The sequence below is a fragment of the Ziziphus jujuba genome, chromosome 7, assembly GCF_031755915.1.
Source record: "Ziziphus jujuba cultivar Dongzao chromosome 7, ASM3175591v1".
Taxonomy (NCBI): domain Eukaryota; kingdom Viridiplantae; phylum Streptophyta; class Magnoliopsida; order Rosales; family Rhamnaceae; genus Ziziphus; species Ziziphus jujuba.
Window position 1 is genome coordinate 27,742,139 of NC_083385.1, and position 20,276 is coordinate 27,762,414.

General features: G+C 32.5%; 1 protein-coding gene across 1 annotated transcript; it reads left to right on the forward strand.

The window, feature by feature from the left end:
• The first annotated feature begins 4,715 nt into the window (after nucleotides 1–4,715).
• LOC107406720 (protein trichome birefringence-like 14) lies at nucleotides 4,716–12,418 on the forward strand. Its single transcript, XM_016013892.4, has 5 exons — nucleotides 4,716–5,178; nucleotides 5,606–5,886; nucleotides 6,815–7,021; nucleotides 10,577–10,772; nucleotides 11,278–12,418. The coding sequence occupies exons 2-5, from the start codon at nucleotides 5,631–5,633 to the stop codon at nucleotides 12,104–12,106; spliced, it is 1,488 nt and encodes a 495-aa protein (XP_015869378.4). The 5' UTR covers nucleotides 4,716–5,178; nucleotides 5,606–5,630; the 3' UTR covers nucleotides 12,107–12,418.
• Nucleotides 12,419–20,276: the final 7,858 nt, after the last annotated feature.

A 20,276-nucleotide genomic window follows, 5' to 3' on the forward strand; every position in this document is an offset into this window, starting at 1 on the left:
TTTTTCCTGTGATTCTCGCCGTTTCCGAACAACCCAGCCCGACCCATACCTCTATTCCACCATTTTCGACCCCTCTGAGTCCATTTCCAGGGTTAGATTGCCTAAAATCCCCACCGTTTGAGAGATCCCTCAAGTTTAAATCCGGCCGAAGCTTTCCGACCACCTCCGGCGGAATTGGGGTCGATGGAGACCGGATTTGTAATCCTTGTCGCTCAAGCTTCGATTCGGTATATTATTCGACAATTTTGGATAACGTTTGTGTTTGACCCCCCGGGTACCGGGTATTATTTATCCGATTAAAATATTAATTTATTTAACTGTGTGTGAATTGTATTCTAGGAGCACCGGTGAGTCGTGGAATTGATCCCATGGTGGATCATGGTTTAATTGCGTGCTCCAGGTGACTGACCCACCTTCAAAAATATTTTGGGCAATTAATTATGTTAATTGGTATTTGAATCATGTTCATGTGGTACGATGTAATTATTATTTTATTGTGGTTTAATTTTTTATTTATGCATGAGTAAAGTGTATTTCGGTAATAATCATACGTGGTTTTAAGTATTATTTTTCGGGCATAATTGGGTTAAATATTTTATGAAAATATTTGTTTAAATTGTATAAATTATGCCCGCAGTATTTTAATTATTGCACCTCGTGTTACGAGAAAATTATGGTTTATTTATTATTGATGTTTTCGTACCGGATTGTGAAAAGGAAATATGTGGGATGGTATTTTGTGAAAATTTGGTATATTTCCCACGGTAATTTTGGAAAACGGTACGGTTGGTTTAATAATTATTTTAGACGCATTCACACAGTATTGGTGTTCTGGTATATGTATATGTGGTTCAGCGCGCAAGTATTATTATTTCACCCTTGAGTTGCCATTGGACCGTGGACAGGCAAGTTTGTTATTGGCCACAGCCGCCCCCCTCCTTGGTCGGGATGATGGTTTCAGCAACGGTACTGTCTGGACGCCGAAGTGCCGTTTGCAAGTTTCTCTCTTTAATCTCCCCGCCAGTCGGTGCTCAGGGCGCTGGGTATCGGAGGGCATCACTGGTATATGGTGTGGTGCGTCAAGTACAAATTTTTTCGGATAGAAATTTCAAACCCCAAAGAGTACAAAATTATTTATTACAATTTATTGCAGTTTATTTATATTTGGGGTATTTATTTATTTATTTGTTGTTTATTAAATTAATTGGTCCCTTGGTTTTCGGGAAGTACGAATATCGGGTTTTATGAAAATATTTTAAAAGGGGAACATTTCCAACGGAGTGAATAGTGAGGGTTTTGAGAGAAAGTATTGCCTTCAAATGTTTATTTATTTATTTATGTAATTGTTCGGTATGGATTAATTAAATCCCTTTATTTGGTATATTATTAATATTAAAGGTGTACAGTAGATAGGGTCACTCACTGAGATGATTAGCATCTCACGCTCTTAAATTCCGTTCCCCTAGGTCCAGGTTGGAGACGTTGATTGTCTGGGGCGAGCCCAACGTCTCAGTTCGTTGCCGAAAGTTTAAGAAGTATTTCTTCCCTTTTTCCTCTTTATCTTGTATTACTTCTTATCTGTTATTGTATAAATTCCACATTTGTTGTATAAGCTCTGTATACTGTATTGGACATGTAGTTATCATTTATACACTGGGTTGCTGCTGTCATTATTTTAAGTGCTGTAAATTTGTGGAAACAAATTGTAGTAATGTGGAAGGAATTTTTTAAGTGTGTTTTCAGTGCAGATAATTTTGGTAAGTCCTACCCTTAGGGGAGGTGCTGCCGGATTTTTCATTGGAAGGTTCGGTGGTATTTCCCTGGGATCAGGGCTTGTGTAGGGTTTCGGAGAAAGAATTCTGGACGGGTCCTGACATAGAGAAATTGATTCTTTTATTTGTTTTTCACATTATTAAAAATATGAAAAATTTATAAAGGATCACTATTAATCCTTTGAACTTCGTGAACGTGAAAATGTGAGTTGTAAAAATAAACAATGCCTCACAAGCAATATAAACAATGATTTAAGAAAATTACTCTCGAATGATAATAACTAAAATGAATATTAAATTGATGTGGCCTAAATATTGTTAAAGTACATATTTACATATGAAGGCTTTGACATAGTGAAGTTTCATTCAAAACCCAATTTTCCTTTAAAAGTTAATTTAAAAAAAAATTGATAAAATATAATTAATTAACAGCCATAAATAGCTTTTTGCATATTATTATTGGAGAACAAGTTTAAAATTGATTACACATTTATATCACATATGCATCAATTCACATTTTATTGCTAAATTACTTTGTCTATTGCTAATTTTTTTTTACCATATTAAAAAAAGAAGAAGAGATAGTCACTCAGAAAAATAAAAATTTCAATAAATAACCCATCAAACTGATGTTGCAATGCAAAAAATAGACACTATAAAATTGATCCTCTACTTCTAAAGACTTTGTTAGATATTATGAACTTTTTTTAAAAAATCATTTTTTTAAAAGAAAAAAAGGAAAAAAAAAAGCTTAATAAAAATACATACAATTAGTTCATAACCATAAATAGCATTTTGCATATTATCATTGAAAAATGATTTTAAAATTGAATTTATACCACCTAAATTTGGATGATATTCATTTTTATACTACATAAGTAATCCACATTATAATTTCCAATGGTTTTGTCTATTTTTAATTTTTTTTGCCACATCACATACATACATTATTATTTAAAAAAAATTCCTATAAATCGATCTACATGCTTTGTCGAGTTGATGTAAAAAAAAGAATACACATTATCAAAATAACCTTCTAATTCTAAAAAAGTTTGTTAGATAGTTCAACTCAACAAAGATATTTATTCTTATCTATTTTATTAAAAAAAAATAACGTCAACGCAACCCAAATATTTATCTGTTACCTATTTTATTCTTAGAAAAATAATATTCATTTTTTATTTTGATTAATTTCGTCCACGAGATTTAACTTAACTATAATTTAATTCTTCTAGTTTTAAAAGTATCATTAAATTTTTTAAATCACTAATAATTATGGTTAACCGTTTATTATTTTATTTATGTTTTTTTAAATAAGATTATTCATACTTTTTTAAAAATGTTGTAATTTTTAAAATATGGGAAATTTAATGGTAACTGATTTAAACTTCCAAGGTTGACATATAATATTCCTTTTTTATTTTTCCTTTCCACGTCCGAAAGTTGAAAATTATTATATTTTAGAAATATGTTACAAATATATTTTGTAAAAATTAATTTAAAAAAATCTAATATAGTATTTTAATTTTCATTCCTTTCGTTAAAGTTTTATGCTTTTAGGTTGGTTTTTCTCTTCTCTTATCATTCAATTCAAAATTTTTAAAGTTTTTGGTGGTTTCTCTTCTCTATTCCTCATGGTGTTTGTCTTAATGGTTTTAATGGCCTTTTGTCACAGGCCTAACTTTTCCAACACTCCCGTGCGGCACTTAGCACCTCCCTTGCTAAGTAAGCCTTGCTCACAAGCTAACACAATGCAGAAGCTAAGAGTAAGAGAATAGGAAGTAGGAGAGTTTGAGAGAATGTGGAGAATACTTGTATTGCTAGAATTCTTGGATTCTTGGATATCTTACAAATGAGTGTCCAACCCTTTATATAGAGGGCTTAGCATGTAGGAAGGTTCTAGATATGTACACATATCACCTATCTAGTTAGGGTTCTAGATTATTCTAGGGTTATGTATAAGATATTTACATGGAGTATTCTAGAGAGATTCCAATCTACATTAGTCTAGGTTTCTCTTGAATCTTCTAGAATATTCCGGCCTTCTCTAGGATTTTCATGGGGAGTGTAGAGTCTTCCAGTTAAACCTCAAGGGTTTTACTTCTTTTGCACGGAATGTGACACTTTGCACTTGTTGCCTGCTTAATTCCACATTGGATTTGTCTTTGATAGCTTTCTCTAGTTTATTGGAGCATTGGCTGCACTTGTAATACAGATAAACTTGAGCGGGTGTACGGAGAATTATCCCTAATTTTCATGACAACACTTTTTTAACATTAGAATTTTGCCCAACTATATGACTCTACTTTGCTATTTATTCTTTCATAACTTAAATTCTGTTCCGCGTAGTTTTTTGAAAAGCCAAAAATAGCTTTTAAAATCAGTATTTTTGAAAAAGAAAGTAGAATTATAAGTTAAAACAAGGCTTTGATACACACACACACATATATATATATATATATATATATATATATGTAATTGGAATATATACTTATTTTAAATTCTAGTTGCTATTACAAATATATTTTCTAAAAATTAATTTAAAAAAAATCTATATAATAATTTTTAAATGCAAGAAAAATTGTTATGATTATTAAGAATTAAAGATCTTGACAAGGAACCAATTTAGTATTTGAGCACCAAAACAGTGTTAGTGCAGATCCTCCAAATTTTTGTTAATATTTTCTTATAAAAATATTTTGTAAAAAAATAAATAAATAAATATATATATATATATATAAATACATATTTTAGAAATATATTAAAATTCATTGTTAGAAATATATTAAAATTAATTTTTTAAAAAAAAAATATATATATATATATATATATATATATATATATAGATATATTTATATTTTTTAAAGAATATCAATTTTGCATTAAATATTTTTACAAAATAAAAATTTTGAAAGAAAAAGCCGTCCAAAATGTGGACAAAAGCAGGGAGATGTCTCATCCACCACCCCAAGCCAACACCATCACCATCAGGTCCAACAACACTACCTGCGAGAACAACCCAGATCTCCTTCAACCAGATTCTTACAATTCCTGCACGCATCCAATCCTAATCTCTTAAAAATCACAAACCACCATCCAAATAATAATTGAATCCGAAAATGCTGACTCAAGTGCTAATTTGTTAAACGAGCTTTGTCTTGGGTTCCTTTTGTCCTGGAGATCAGTCATCATCATCATCGTCATCATCATTGTCTTCTTCTTCTTCGTTGAAATTGATAGATATAATTAATAGCGTAGTGAGTTCTGAAAATTTGAGAGAGAGGTGTAAGAAATCGCAATCTGAGTTTTTTTTTTTGGTTGCTTTTCCGACCGTGTTGGTTCTTGGGCAGAAATTGAGGCAGCAGCGCAGATGGGAAGGCTCAGGCTCCGGGTTACTCTACACAAGGTATTACTTGGGATCTGTTCATTTATTTATTTTCTGTTTTTTAGTTGGCAAAGAATTATTTTTTTCATCCTCCTTTAAGAAGTTTCTATTTCAAAATGCTAGCAATGCAGATCAGAATGGATGGAGATATTATTTTTGCTTTATAAGTCTGTTAAGGCCAGTATGGCAATGTGTTTTGTATTTATTTATTTATTTTTTTTCTCTTTGGGTTTTCAAAACTATTTTCTGAATAAGCTGTTCTCTGTTTTATGAGAAAAATGGGCGGTTGGCAAATTGTTTTTGGAAATTTATTTCCAAGAAAAATTGTTTGTTTGTTTGTTTGTTTTTTTGTCTCTTTAGCTTCCTTGTTTAAGTTTTTTAATTAATGTTTCAGTGCCTCTTACTTCCCCTATTTTTTATTTATTAATTTTTTTTAACCTCCCAACAGATGCAGCAGCAAAAGTTTCTTGTATATGGTGGATAGTTTTGCTATTCTCTCTGCTACAAGGAAATTTGAGGAAGACCCACAACGGTCCGATTCAGAATCTGTGTTTTGTAGCATTTTAGCACAGATGAAAGGAGGATATTACTCTATATTGAGAGGACGAGCTCTTTCTCTCACTCTGGCTGCCATTGTTTTTACGACTCTATTACTTTGGGCTTGGGAGAAAAGTCCTTTTGCCAATACACTTTTTTTGACCCAAGAGCGATTTTCAATTTCCTCTTCAGGTTTGTCTGCCAATATATTTACTTTTGTTGTTTTTCTGTTATTTTAAGTGATACAAATGCGATGAAACGTTTAAGGGAAAGAAAAAAGATCTGGAGCAGGGGAAACTGTATCCACACTCTTTTCTGCCTTGGAACATAGATGTTCATGTTTGTGTGCTAACTACGTTTGTGTGCTAACTACGTGTCTTGGAACACACACATGTATATGTATGCAAACTATTTTCTGTATTAGAACTTCCTTTAAGGCCGGTTAATATTGATGGCTACAAAGAGGCAAAAAATTTAGTTATCTTGTTGGCCATATTCTCCTTGTCCGATTTATTAAACTTTGAAGGATCATTTTTCAAGACATGGATATTACGCTGGTTGAGTAGTGACTGATGTGAAAATGCATAGGATAATAATTTATTGGATGTGTGAGGAGTTAGTGGTTCAATGTGCTGGGGATTCAGATGAATCAAAGTTGTTTTTGTCTAATTTGTTTCGAGAGCACACTGATTATTATTGAGTATGAAATGGCTATTGGTGAAAAGATGTAGGCCTAGAAAGGAGTGAAGACGGAATCATGGTAGACAAAATATTTGTGACTGTGAATAGAGGTAAAAAAAAAAAAAAGATGGATAATTAATTAGAACTCCTGTGGCTTGCCATGCCAGTCGAGGTTTTTTTATTTTCATTTTTATGTTTTTGAGTTTACTTCTCCAACTAATTTGACGTATGGTATTAACCATGCTACAAGCACATGTGATTATATGACCCCATAGCTTGTAGAAATTTCTGCTCCCACTATTAGGGCTTACACCAATTTCAACTTTATTTGATTGTGGCTTGTAATTGATTTCATATTTAGACATATTTTCTGAGTTGTCATGTTTTGCAACTTGCTTCAAGACTTGTCTGCTTATAACTTGTATCTTTTACCATTTAGATTATCATGTGGAAACCTCTAACAAATCCTCAAATGCTATGAGGACAAATGGGAACATTGAAGAGAAAGAGTCACGTTTGGTTATAACAGAAGAAATAAATAATGTAGTAGAGAATTCAGGTCCTGTTCCAATCATTTCTACGCCTGCATTCTTGCCTGAAATGCAAAATAGCGGTGGAAATGTGACATCCTCTTCAAAAACGAAAGGTAAGTCCTTTAATAGAGCTGTAAGCATGTCTTTTCAATGTCATTAGTCTTTACAAATCTCATTGTGTAAGTTTTTCAAGCTTTTTCAATTTTTCTTGTAGAAAAATATCTGCTCCTATTAATTCTTACACCAATATCAACTTTATTTGATTGTGACTTGTAATTGATTTTAAATTTAGACATATTTTTGGAGTTGTAATGTTTTACAACTTGCTTCAAGATTTGTCTACGGATGACTTGTCTCTTTTTACCATTTAGAGTATCATGTGGAAACCTCTAACAATCTTCAAATGCTATGAAGAGAAATGGAAATGTTGAAGAGAAAGAGTCACATGTGGTTGTAACAGAAGAAATAAATGAGGTAGTAGAGAATTTAGGTCCTGTACCAATCATTTCTACACCCACATTCTTACCTAAAACACAAAAAAAGCAGTAGAATTGTGACATCCTCTTCAAAAACCAAAGGTAGGGTTCCTTTAATAGAGATGCAAGCATGTCATTAGTCTTTATAAATCTTATTGTGTAATCATTATATGGTACCGTCAACTTCAGTATATAGTTATCTTTGTTCCTACTTTGTGATTATGTGAACTTGGAATAATATGACTCAAAATAGTACAAATTTGTTTCAACTTCAGTATGTGATTAAGTTTTCTTTAGAAATTTTGCTTCTAGTACGTACTTGTTATTGAATGCAATTGGTTCTTGTGCTAATTAGTTGTGTTATGTGTGATTGGTATGGTATTCAAGTGGCATTAGTTCATTAGTGTTTTGATGCCTGTCAATGGTTAGCTCTTAAATTCTAAGGTCTATGAAAAATTATTTTGTCTATGAACATAATCGCTCATTTTTGTGATTATAAATTATAACCTTCTTCTTGCCTTGTAGCACTGATCATCGGACAAGCAATTAGTGGGTTACTTTATCTGATTGGATCCAATTGGTTGATCTCATCCAAACCATAATCAGCATGTTGCTATTTGTCATTGCCATTTTGGGAAGCTATGGTCTCTTAAAATTGGAATGGAAATTTCTTTACCACTTGTTTGTGTTGGACACATTATTGTGTTAGAACCATCAATTATACATGATAAAGTCAATACTTAATTTTCTGGATGTCATGGACAATTTCTCAAATTACACCTTCAAAATTGAACCCAAGTATAGTTTTGAATAGGAATTTACCTCGGGAAAACTATAGATGCTGGAATTTTTGCTTTTTGCTAGTGCAGGTGATATAGGACAGAGAGAGAGAGAGAGAGAGAGAGAGAGATTGCAATAGCTTTATTATTCAATAATCAAAATATTTTGTCTAATAGCATTCTAGTAAGCCTCATTTATAATGAAAATAAGCACTGACATTATGAAACCAAACACAAAGTAACCTGATTAAACTAGGAAATTAATCAAATACTAATAAAACCTGACAATATTAAAATTCTAATAAATCCTAGTTATTCTGTTCCTATTCTCTATGAGAAGTTTAACTTGCTTTTCATTTGGCCTACTCTGAAAATTGTGTTTTTATCTTTTCGGGAATGTGTGTTTTTACCATTACCTATAGTTGATATTCTCAAATAGGTTTTTTGTTTTCATTTTATTTTATTTTATTTTATTTTTTGGTTTTTGGATAAAATGAATGAAAATATCATGTGACATGAGTCGAATGATCATTCACTTCACCTATGTAAATTGCAGAGGTATGGTAACCATATTGTTGAAAATGTAAGTCTACTATTAGAAATTTTTAAGGTTTTTTTTTTTTTTTTTTTTGGTCTTCTACAATGGTACACAACCACTGGTGTGCTACGCCTGCCAACACTGAACTGCTTTTTTGCTGGTTCTACTGGTGAAATCACTGTCAACCTTTTTAGCTAGGTAAAAATATGTTTTCCACCCTGGATACACAAGCAATTGGGGATTATGTAAACATAGAACTTGAGGGTAATTCTACATGGATAAAACAGTTGGGAATGGCCAGGGATGGGAGACAATTACACTTTTCTTCTAGTGAAGAAGAAACAGCTTTTAGTTTCTAATGGTTGATTTACTTTCTGACCAGAGATGGTCGCCTTGCATGCACCTGGAACTCACATGCAAAGCGCACATGTGAATATCTAGGTTCTTACCAACCATAAACATTGACTGGCACTTTTGGGCTAAGCTCTACGTTGTTATGAATGGTATGAGAGCATGACTAGGTTGGAATAGGTTGTGAATGGGTAGCTGCCAATTGACTACCAAATTGAAGATGAACCATTGGATGACCACCAAGGTGCAGTGGGTTCAATGTCAACAGTCCAATGGAGCATGGTAGTTTGTAGAATTTCACATCAATCTTACTACACTCTACTATGATACTTAAGAGAGCTTAGAAACCGAAGGTTACTTTTAGCTAATATTTTTGGGTGAAACTCTGGGTGTTACGAAAGGGTAACTAAGTATGATAAGGCTAGAATAGTATGTGATAAAGGAGATTAACTGACCACCGAACTACAGGTGGGTTGTGAACTGACCACTAAGGTACATATCCATCCTGTGGGGACACAGCACAGGGGATCATGGTGGAATAAAGTCCCATTTGGTCACAGATTATATCTAGTATGGTACTTAAGGAGAGCTTAGAAAGCAAAGGTTTTGTTCAGCTAATACTTTTGATTATGGGTTGTGCACCCTCAGCAACAACATTTTTCTTTCATTTTCTTGTTCTAAAATTCCCAGACCCAAGCCTATTTCATGCTTAAACCCTCAATTTTGTGGTTTCATTAGCCTTAAGATAGCTTTTTAAAAGAGCCTTGATATCCTAAAATTTCTTACTGTTGGAGTTTCAGGATTTCACTTATTCTAACCATCAAAATACAAGCTCCCTACTCGCACACTGCATAAGCAAGTGTGGGCAGGTTTCCAAATTTGTCCTGTTAAGTGTCCTCTGGAGGGAAACATTGACAATCAGGATAAATGGGAATGCCAGGTTCTTAGATAATAGTGATTGGAGAATGAAGATGAGATCAGAGAACTCATGGAAGAGATAAGCCAACCAGGGAGTGGGAAAGGTGTTTTATGCTGTTCCGTTGGTTAATTTTGTTTTGGAAGAAGACTGCATATTAACTGTAACAAAGGCAGAAAAAGCCAAATATTTATTCCTTATCTGTTGTTTTTTTCTCTTTCCCTGTACCATTTTCTTTCAGTTTTGATAGAACTTCAATCACTTTGGAGGCCTTGGTTAAATGGGTAGAAAGGAGTAGTTTATTGTAGAAAGCTATACAGATAATATTCACAAAATTAGTAAAAGGACATGGTCTTGAAAGGTTGACTGGTTAAATTTGCCTCTTAAATGGTCTTGTTTCATTTAAATTTTGTGGAAGTTCGTGAAATCTAGATATTTAGTCTTTTTTATATGTATAACCATAGAGTCTGTGTTTCTAGCTTGCTTTTTTTCGAACTTTCTGAGTTGTAGAGATCCTTCCATCAATCGGTTAACTTTGTGCAAGCATCAGTTTGTCAAATTTCACTGTTCATTTTATTTCTAAGTCTGTCCATTTTTCATCTCTGCAGTTTGCAACTATGCCAAGGGCAGATGGGTTGCAGATAGCAGGCGGCCACTTTATTCTGGTTCAGAATGTAAGATGTGGCTATCACAAATGTGGGCATGTAGACTGACACAAAGAACTGATTTCTCTTATGAGGGATACCGGTGGCAGCCAGAAAATTGTAAAATGCCTGAGTTTGAAAAGTCTTCATTCTTGAGAAGGTAGGTTGTTATCTTTTCATGTTGCAGGTTATTTTTTTTTTTTAATTTATATTTATGGTTAAAATTCCCCTGATAAGCCTTCTCATTCATTTCTAAGTCTTCTACATTCTGAGAAAAAGACTTCATTCCATTTTGTTGGCTTATTTAATTATTGTTACAATGTTGCCATAGTTTCCTAAATCAAAGGAGTATATAAGCTTGTAAGGTATCTTGTCAAGTTGTTCCAACATGGGCAAATTGTTATTCTATTAAGTTGCATTACAACATGTTCAGCAGAATTGCAAATGATTGGATTGTTCAGATACTGATATGAGCTGTATATAGTTCCTAGTTTCTACTTGATTTTCCTTCTGGACCTGATTTTCGTTTTGGACCTTTTCTGCTAGAAATGTTCCCATGTAAAATATCGGTTATTTCTGGTCAAGTTTAACATGTTTACTTGGTTTTTACAGCTTTTGGATTTCAGTTGTATATTTAATGTTTTCAATGTGATCTTGCATTCCAGGATGAAGGACAAGACAATTGCTTTTGTAGGAGATTCATTGGGTCGCCAGCAGTTCCAATCTTTGATGTGTATGGCCACTGGTGGGAAGGATAGTCCAGAAGTCCAAAATGTTGGCTGGCAATATGGTCTTGTTAAAGCTCGTGGAGCTATTCGTCCTGATGGTTGGGCTTATCGGTTTCCAAAGACCAATACTACCATCCTATATTACTGGTCTGCAAGCTTGTCCGATCTAGTTCCCTATGATTCCTCTAACAAGACGAGTAATGTTGCCATGCATTTGGACCGTCCGCCAGCTTTCCTGAGACGATATCTCCATTGGTTTGATGTATTAGTTCTTAATACAGGGCATCATTGGAACAGGGGGAAGCTTGTAGCAAATCGGTGGGTGATGCATATCGATGGGAAGCCCAACAAGGATGAGAAGCGTGCTGAAATTGGAAATGCCAAGAATTTTACTGTGCATAGTATTGTTAGGTGGGTTGATTCACAGCTTCGGTCACATCCCCACCTCAAGGCTTTCTTTAGGACAATTTCTCCGAGACATTTCTTTAATGGTGATTGGAACACTGGGGGCACCTGTGATAATACCACTCCGTTGTCTGGTGGAAGTGAAGTTGTTCAAGACGGATCAAGAGATCCGGTAATTGAGGCTGCTCTAAGGGGAACGAAGGTAAAGATTTTGGATATCACAGCATTGTCAGAACTGAGGGATGAGGGTCACATATCTCGTTACAGTTTTAGAGGAACCCCGGGTGTAAACGATTGCTTGCATTGGTGCCTACCCGGAATTCCAGATGCATGGAATGAAATACTCATTGCACAGATATAAGCTCCATTGGATCATACGAGTGAACACCTTGAAAATGAAGACGCTATTCTTTATGGTCTAAACGAGACCAATTGTTCTGTTGTATAATTCTTCACGAAACCTTTTTGCTGATTGTAGAATAGGCCGAAACCTTAGTCTCGATTCTTTTTCTCATTTTAACATGGGAGTGGAATTCTTCAATACAGGGCTTTTTTTTTTTTTTTTTTTTTTTTTTGTTTTTTAGGAAAATTTTTTGGGTATACAAGTATATGAGTTCCATTTTTACCGAAGAGATTATTAGAAGAAATACAGGATCTCAGTGATCTTTGCATAGCATTACGTTTCCGCTGTATTTGGATTAGGGGACTGCTTTATTATTCATAATCCAATCCAATGGTGAAGTCTGGTCTCAAATGTAGGACTGGGTTAAAGTCCAGTTCATCCCAAACGTACCTTGCATATATTTGGCAGTTTATTAGATGCTGTGCGTAATTACATTGACATAAATTCATGCTTAAGAAATATGTCTCTTGTGGCTCCATTTCAATAAGCTCGATGGTGTGTGATTTTACCGTTTATGGGTTCAGTACTCGATCTTCCCTCTGGAGGCTGTGGCTTCAAGTTTTCTTGGTTGCTTTATTGAATCGGGTCGATACATGGGGAAGCAATTATACCTCTTAGAACTTTTGCTTGTTTACTTTCGTGTTTTGATTCTCTCTCGCTGTCTCTCTTTGTTAGATATTCTTTTTAAATGAATTTAATCAACCATTAACAAAAATACAAATGTTACATTGCAATGTCAATTGGAGCAAGTTGCCGAAAAAGGATCATTAAGATGGAGAAGTGTCACTACTCCTAGATAGCTCATAGAGAATGTGATGCAATGTGATATATGATTGTAATCGATCTTTACAAATTAAGAGCCAGGGAAATACTGATTTATCAAAGCTATTTAAAAAACTACAAACTTATAAAGTTAACATCCCATGAGAAAGTTAACATTATAAAAGTTTTCCAAAATAATGATTTGTGCCTATCTTATACAGACTGAGAATCCAGCATTGAAGCCCTAACGGATACTGGTTATCACATAACACAAAAGACACCCAAAAAAAAAAAAAAAAAAAAAAAAAAAAAGCCATAACACATAACGAGCTAGATATGCAATGCTATTTGTCACTGTAGGAAAATAATGATTTAAAAAATTGAAAATTAAAAATTAAAAACAAACAGATGGAAATAGTTTTCATTATATTATACATAGCCAGGACAATACAATAAAAATAAAGAAATATTTATAAAAGAAAAACCTATAATAATTTATACAGTAATAATGAACAAGTTAATCGAAAGTTTGTAATCATAATCTCTTTAAAACAGATTCGTTTCTATTGATGCACGTATTTCTGAAGCTTATTTCGCATAGAATATAACGGATACAGGAAGTTTTGACAAGAAGTACCTTCAAAGTTTCTCTTGGGAACTTGAACTATGCTAAAACTCTACCACACTAGAACCCTAATATTTTTCAGAGAATGGAAGGACCAAGACTCATATTTTGATGTTTGTGTTGTTATCTCTCTCAACTAATAGGAAAGGATTAAGACCTCACTTTAAACTCCAGTACGTTATAAAATTTAATTGGGTTGTTACAAAATTAATTCAAATAATAATAAACGTGTAACACCCAATTTAATAGCCCATGTAACAATAGGAATGTTAATGGGGCGGGGTCGATTTTTGAAATCCCATCTCCGAAGGTAATTTTTCATCTCATCCCACTGTTTTTTCGGTTTTTTTAGATGCGGGACGAGGACAAGGATTCTCCAATCGGAGACAGAACAGAGTGTTTTTCTCCTCTCCCCCCCTTTTTTTTTTAATTTTTTATGTTTTATAATTGATATATTTTTTTTTGAAACCCTTCCAAATCGATTGACAATACATAAAAATTACCATAAATTCAACCATAATATAAGCAACTCCATATCATATACATTAAAACATATTTTTCCCAAACAAACACAAAATCAAAAAAAAAAAAAAATCCAAATTCAATTTCAAGCTAACTTGCAGTGGGAAAAAAAAAACAAAAGAAAAAAAAAACGAATTCAGAAGATTGGTGAGGTTACAGTTTTGGTGATGATTGGTAGCTTGGTGGTGGCAATGGCAGCTTAGTGGTGGTGAAGCTTGATGGGCCGGTAGCTTGGTGAATGGTCTGGTGCGGCAGAAGCTGTGAGGTGAAGGTGAAGGTGACAGTGATGATGACAAGAAGAAAATGAGTTGGTGAATGGTTTGATGCGGTAGCAACTGTGAGGTGAAGGTGAAGGTGAAATGATGGCAAGAAAAAGAAAATGAGTTGTTTTTCTTGGGTTTACTTCACATTATTTTTAACATAAATTAAATTATATAAAAAACATAATAAATATATATACTGGCCAGGTTTGGGCTGGGATTTTTATTCCTTGGGCCCGATTCGGTCCCGATCTGGGTTTTAATTTACTACCCTAAGCCTTCTCAGAAACCCTGACTTTTTTGGGAAAAAATTGCCCCGTTAAGGATGGTGCATTGCGAGTTTTGGGTCGTGAGGGATAAATTGCCATTCTTATGTAACATCCAGTTTAATAGTCATTTAACATCGCTGTGATGAAAATGATTTCTTTCAAAAAGAACTCATACAAAATCAATTTCATTTAGAATCTTAGAACCTTAAGAAAGATTTATTATGTTTTTTTTTTTTTGGAACAAAAAAAACTATTTTTTTTGGGTAACAAAAAATAACACAAATATAGAAATAGCACACAAAATAACACTCTGAACAATTTTATTTTCATTTCTAATATTTTTTTAACACTACATTTTTTCAACAAGATGCAATTTTTCAGCATCTTACATTTTACATCACAACTTTTTAAACCCCTCACATATTTTTTTTTCACTCCATTTTTCACCCCACTTTCTCCACACAAATTTCCACACGTTTTTCACACATCAATACATAAAACATAAGTCTTTATATACACTTGTAAAATACATTTAAATTCAAACTCAACCTAATCCTAATTTATCTAAATTGCAAATACAACTTTACTACTTCAATTTTAAATTCTTTAATTTCAAATCTTTCAATCCAAGTTTGAATTAATTTTTTCCAACGAATTCTCCCTTAACTTAAACTTCTTTAGCATCAATTTTGTACAATCCACAACTTGAAGAATTCTCAATTGAAGGATTTTTTTTTGTTTTTTTTAAACTTTACGATTCTTTCTTTTACTTTTCATTTCTTTAACTTGAGTTGCTGGACTTTTCAGTAACATACTTTGGAGCTGCAAATGATTTTTTATTTTTTTTTCTTACCTCTGAAACCGCCCTTTTCCATATCTGCCTTTTTTTTTTAAATATAATAATAATAATAATAATAATAATAATAATAATAATAATAATAATAATAATAATAATGATAATAATAATAATAATAAGAGAATATAGAAGAAGGAAACAATAGCACACAAAATAGCACATTGAACAATTTCATTTTCATTTTTAATACTTTTTTTAACACTACATATTTTTTAACTAGATACATTTTTTCACCACTTCACATTTTTCATCAAAACTTTTTAAACCCCTCACATTTTTTTTTTCACTCCACATGAAAGAAATAGATAGATAAAAACTAAATTTGATAAAAACTTTGATCTGTGATAGAGTTTAATAGTTGGAACCTAAATAGGATAGATAGGTATTATCTTTTGAACCTTTTGTTGTAAGAATGTATTTACTTTACTAATTAATAGTAGACACAATGTACTCGAAGCAGTCCCGCCATTTATGTAAATAATGATAAAGCTGACATAGGACTCCTATATGGCATATTTCAGTTTTCATTATTTTTTATGTTTATTTTGGGCATGAAAATCTCCCTAGTTCTACAAGAGTGAATTGTTTCTATAAAGGTGTTTGACTGAGTTGAAAAAGTGCAAATTGTATTATTAATCAATTAGTATATATACACGTAATGAATGGATAAGATAGCTAGGTACAACAAAATAAGCCTAGCTAGAGGATGTATACAAAACTGTGATAGCTAAAAGATACATGTAATAAGCTTACAAAACTGTTACAAAAACATTGCCTTATCAGTTTCCTATATAATTCTCCTTTGAAGCACAATTCTTCTTTGAAGCAGTTCTTCTTTTCTCTCACATAGGTGATTTCTTATCTAAGAGTAACTCGTGTTACTCCTCTTAGTTCTCACTGATGTATAGGAATCATTAAAAGCATTGCTTAGCCTCATCTCCAATGGGTACCACTATTTCATCATAGGAATGGATATGAGGTTAAACCCCCCATAGTGGTCCAACTAGTCTTTACAATTAGGTTGTCCTTTTGAATTTACATTTTGGGACCTAGTTAACTAAGTTGAGTTTCCATTGTATTGACTTCCCATTTTTTGGGTTATTAATCCCATTTCCTTCAACGATTTTGTAACTAATTCTCAATTTAATCTTTAGGTCAATACAGATGACTCTAGCTGAGATTAGTTGTCTAATAGTATTGTTATACGATGTATGTGTTTAGACTTACCATTATACATTATCATCTCTACCCTGCCTATTGCAGATTGACTATCAAAATAAATGCTTATGGTTAGCACAGTCTTTGGTCACTTTAGAATGTTCTTTAAGAAATAGCATAATCATTCAGCATTTTCACCACATTTATCTAAAGTTATGAATTCAAATTCCATAGTGGTTTAGACTATAACCGTTTGTTTTGAAGACTTCCATTACACGGCTGCACCTGCCAGTGTGAATACATATTCATTTGTAGACTTTGAGTTTTTAATATCAGATTTCTAGTTTGTGTCACTGTATATTTCTAGACAAGTGGATATCTTATATTGTGCAACCCATAATTATAAGTATACTACAAGTGTCAGGACCCGTCCAAAATTCCTCATTGGAACCGTAGACAAACCCTGATCCCAGGAAAACCCTATCAGACCCTCCAATGGAAAATCCGGCAGCATCTCTCCTAAGGGTTGGACTTATCACAAAATGTCCTGCACAGAAAACACACTTCTAACAGTATCTCCTTATTCCTCCCACCTTACTACAAAATTATTCCACAAGTTTACAGCACTTCAAAATAATAAATAGGAAATCAGTGCAATATTATAAATAAATGTGTAATGTAGTATACAGAGCATTATCAGATACATCTGAATATAAAATTAATACAAGATGGAAAAAAAGAAAGGAAAGCCTCCTCAAACTTCAGAGATGACTAAGGTGAATAATATAAAGTACTTCTTGTCTCATTTCAAGTTGTGTACAGTATCCATCAATTGGTGTTACATACTCATCACCTCAGTCATATTGTATCAATTTAATTTTTTTGTTGAGTTAATACTTAACTTCAGTTTTACAAATAATAAATTTCTCTATAGCTTCGTCCTTGCTCAAAGTCGCATATATCGCAATGTACCAAATAAAAGATTTGGTATTTCTTTTAATCATTTGGAATAATAACATCATTATTTTTCACACTTACATTTGTAGTCAAATTGTTGGAATATGAATTAAGTTAATTAATCTTCTTAGAGAACTATAATTAACATATCCTAGTCTACCAAGTCACAAATTGGAAGACTCAAAAAAATAATTGTAAAAATACTAGCTTTTAGTCATATTTTACATTTATTACACTAAGCTTAACAAGCCATTTAGTTACAATTATAAAGCATTTACCTATAAATATTCTTGCCATGAAATGAAAGTCTCCCATTAGAATTCCTCTTGTCTTCCTCAATTTGAAGTCTAACAATAAGTTCTTCAATATTCATCTTCTTTTACTTATGCTCTAGTTAGTTTTTGAAATCATTTTAAATAAGAGGTAGCTCCTAACCATGGTAGTTACTTGGAAGGATCTACTCATGACCATCACTTCGACACGAATTTCATGCAAGATTTCTTGGATCTCTCGAACTTGACTAATTTTGGAACCAATCGATAACAAATTTCTTGGATCCTCGGCCTTACAATCTTGGTCCAAAAATCCAATAGTTTTTTAACCATCCTTTTCGTACTGTAAACATCATATAATGAATCAGCTAGACTATACAAAATATAATTTCAACAAAGATAGTCAAAATCTTTCCAAGCATCTAATGCTAAGAGGATATGAGATCTCTCATCTTCACTTATTATTAGTTTGTTCTCAATTAAGAACCTTACAAGGTCTAAGGCGGTCAGATATTACATCATTTTCTGCTATTGTCTCCTGAAATCTAACTCGTTGAATTTCTCTGATCTTTTAGCATAGTTCCCGGGAACTATTACAGGTGACATTTCAAAGAAATTTGAAAAGAAAAAATATAATTTATAACCAAAATATTAAATATACGCAACAAAAAATACTTTAAACGAGGAGCGAAAGAAATACAATTATATACATATATATTATTTTTTTTGATGATGTTAGTATGTAGTTGACTAGCTAATGTCAATACACTGACATTAGTATTCATACACTGATGTTAGAGTTCTAGTGTCCTAGGGGCCAGCAAGCCCAATGCTCAATAGGGTAGCCTAACTTGGTTCATCTGAACTTAGGCCAAGCCACTAGCCCACGTGACCCCTGTGACTTGCAAGCTCAATTCTCCTTTTTTCAACCTTCAATCGGGTCATGGATTGGCCTAGTTTCCTGATTTGTGGGTTGTAGAGCCAATTGATAAATTCAATTGTTTTTCACTATTTTGGCCATCATTATCAAGCGGACTGGTCTTGTTTCTTCATTTTGACATGGGAAATATGATTTTATGGTCAATTTGGCCAAAAATGCATTATAGATAACTCTTAATCAAGTTTATAAAAGCTTTGGTTCTCATGGTTTAGTTTATAAATTTTGGGTATCTTTAGGCCAAATAAATCTCAAAATCACACTCCATTTTCATTAGATATTGATGTACAACTAAACCTAGTTTCAATCTTTTGGAATTTTTTTTTATTTTCTAAAAACGAATTATGAAAATAAATTGGTTTTATTTACACAAGTTTATCTGAGGGTATATTAGGGGTTTATTTGTAGCCCATATGTTTAGGTTCTCCTGGTAAATCCATAAACTCTTCACTTGAAATAAATTTCAATAATAAACAAAATTAGTAAGAAAACCAAAAATTTTCTGGAAATAGAAATCGAATTTCCTACAACAAATGTTAGAAGTGAACGAAAAACAATAATAACCTTGCAATGATCATTAGTATTAGAATACTAAAATTCAACTCTAGTTCATTTTACACAATTTGGAATAAAAATTGTTAGCCCAAATAAATTCAAGATGAACACAAAGCATAAAATAATATAAAATCTAAAAATAAAGTAGCACAAAAACGTAAATATCCCAAGCATAAGAAAAAAATATTTTTGTTTGTCAAATTTTTTTTTTATGGCATGTTATAAGACTGCAGTAAAATAAAGTATTAAAAAATTGAAAATTCAAATTTTAAAACAAACAGATGAAAATATTTTTCATTATATTATACACAACTAGGAAAACAAAATGAAAATAAAGAAATAATTATAAAAGAAAAATCTAGAATGATTTAGATAGGATGAATGAATAATTTAACCTGAGGCCTGTGATCATAGTCTATATAAAACGAATTGTTCTATCAGTTCTAGTGCTCCTAAAGCGTAAGTCTCCTAGAATATAATGGATATTAGAAGCTTTGATAAGAAGCAACTTTAAAGCTTCTCTTGTGAACTTAAACTATGTTAGAACTCTACCACATGGAACCTTAGAATTACTAGGATAATATTCTGAGGATGGAAGAAAGACCAAGACTAATAATCTGATGCTTGTGTTACAATCTTTTTAACTAATAGGACAAGGGTATATAGGCTTATTCATGGGGGTTGGGGAGGGCAGTTTCAAACCTGTCTTTAAAATCTAGTATGCTACAAAATTGAATTGGACTTGTACAAAATTCATTCAAATAATAAGACACTCAATTTAAAGATGTCTGTTACAAAAACAACTTTTTTTTTTTTTTCAAAACAACTGTTACAAAATCAATTTCATTCAAAACCTTAAAATCCATTTATCATGGTATTAGAATCATATTTTCCAATGGTCATAACCCATGTATTTGCATGTATTTTAGCACCTTTCTTTTTTAATTTGTATTTA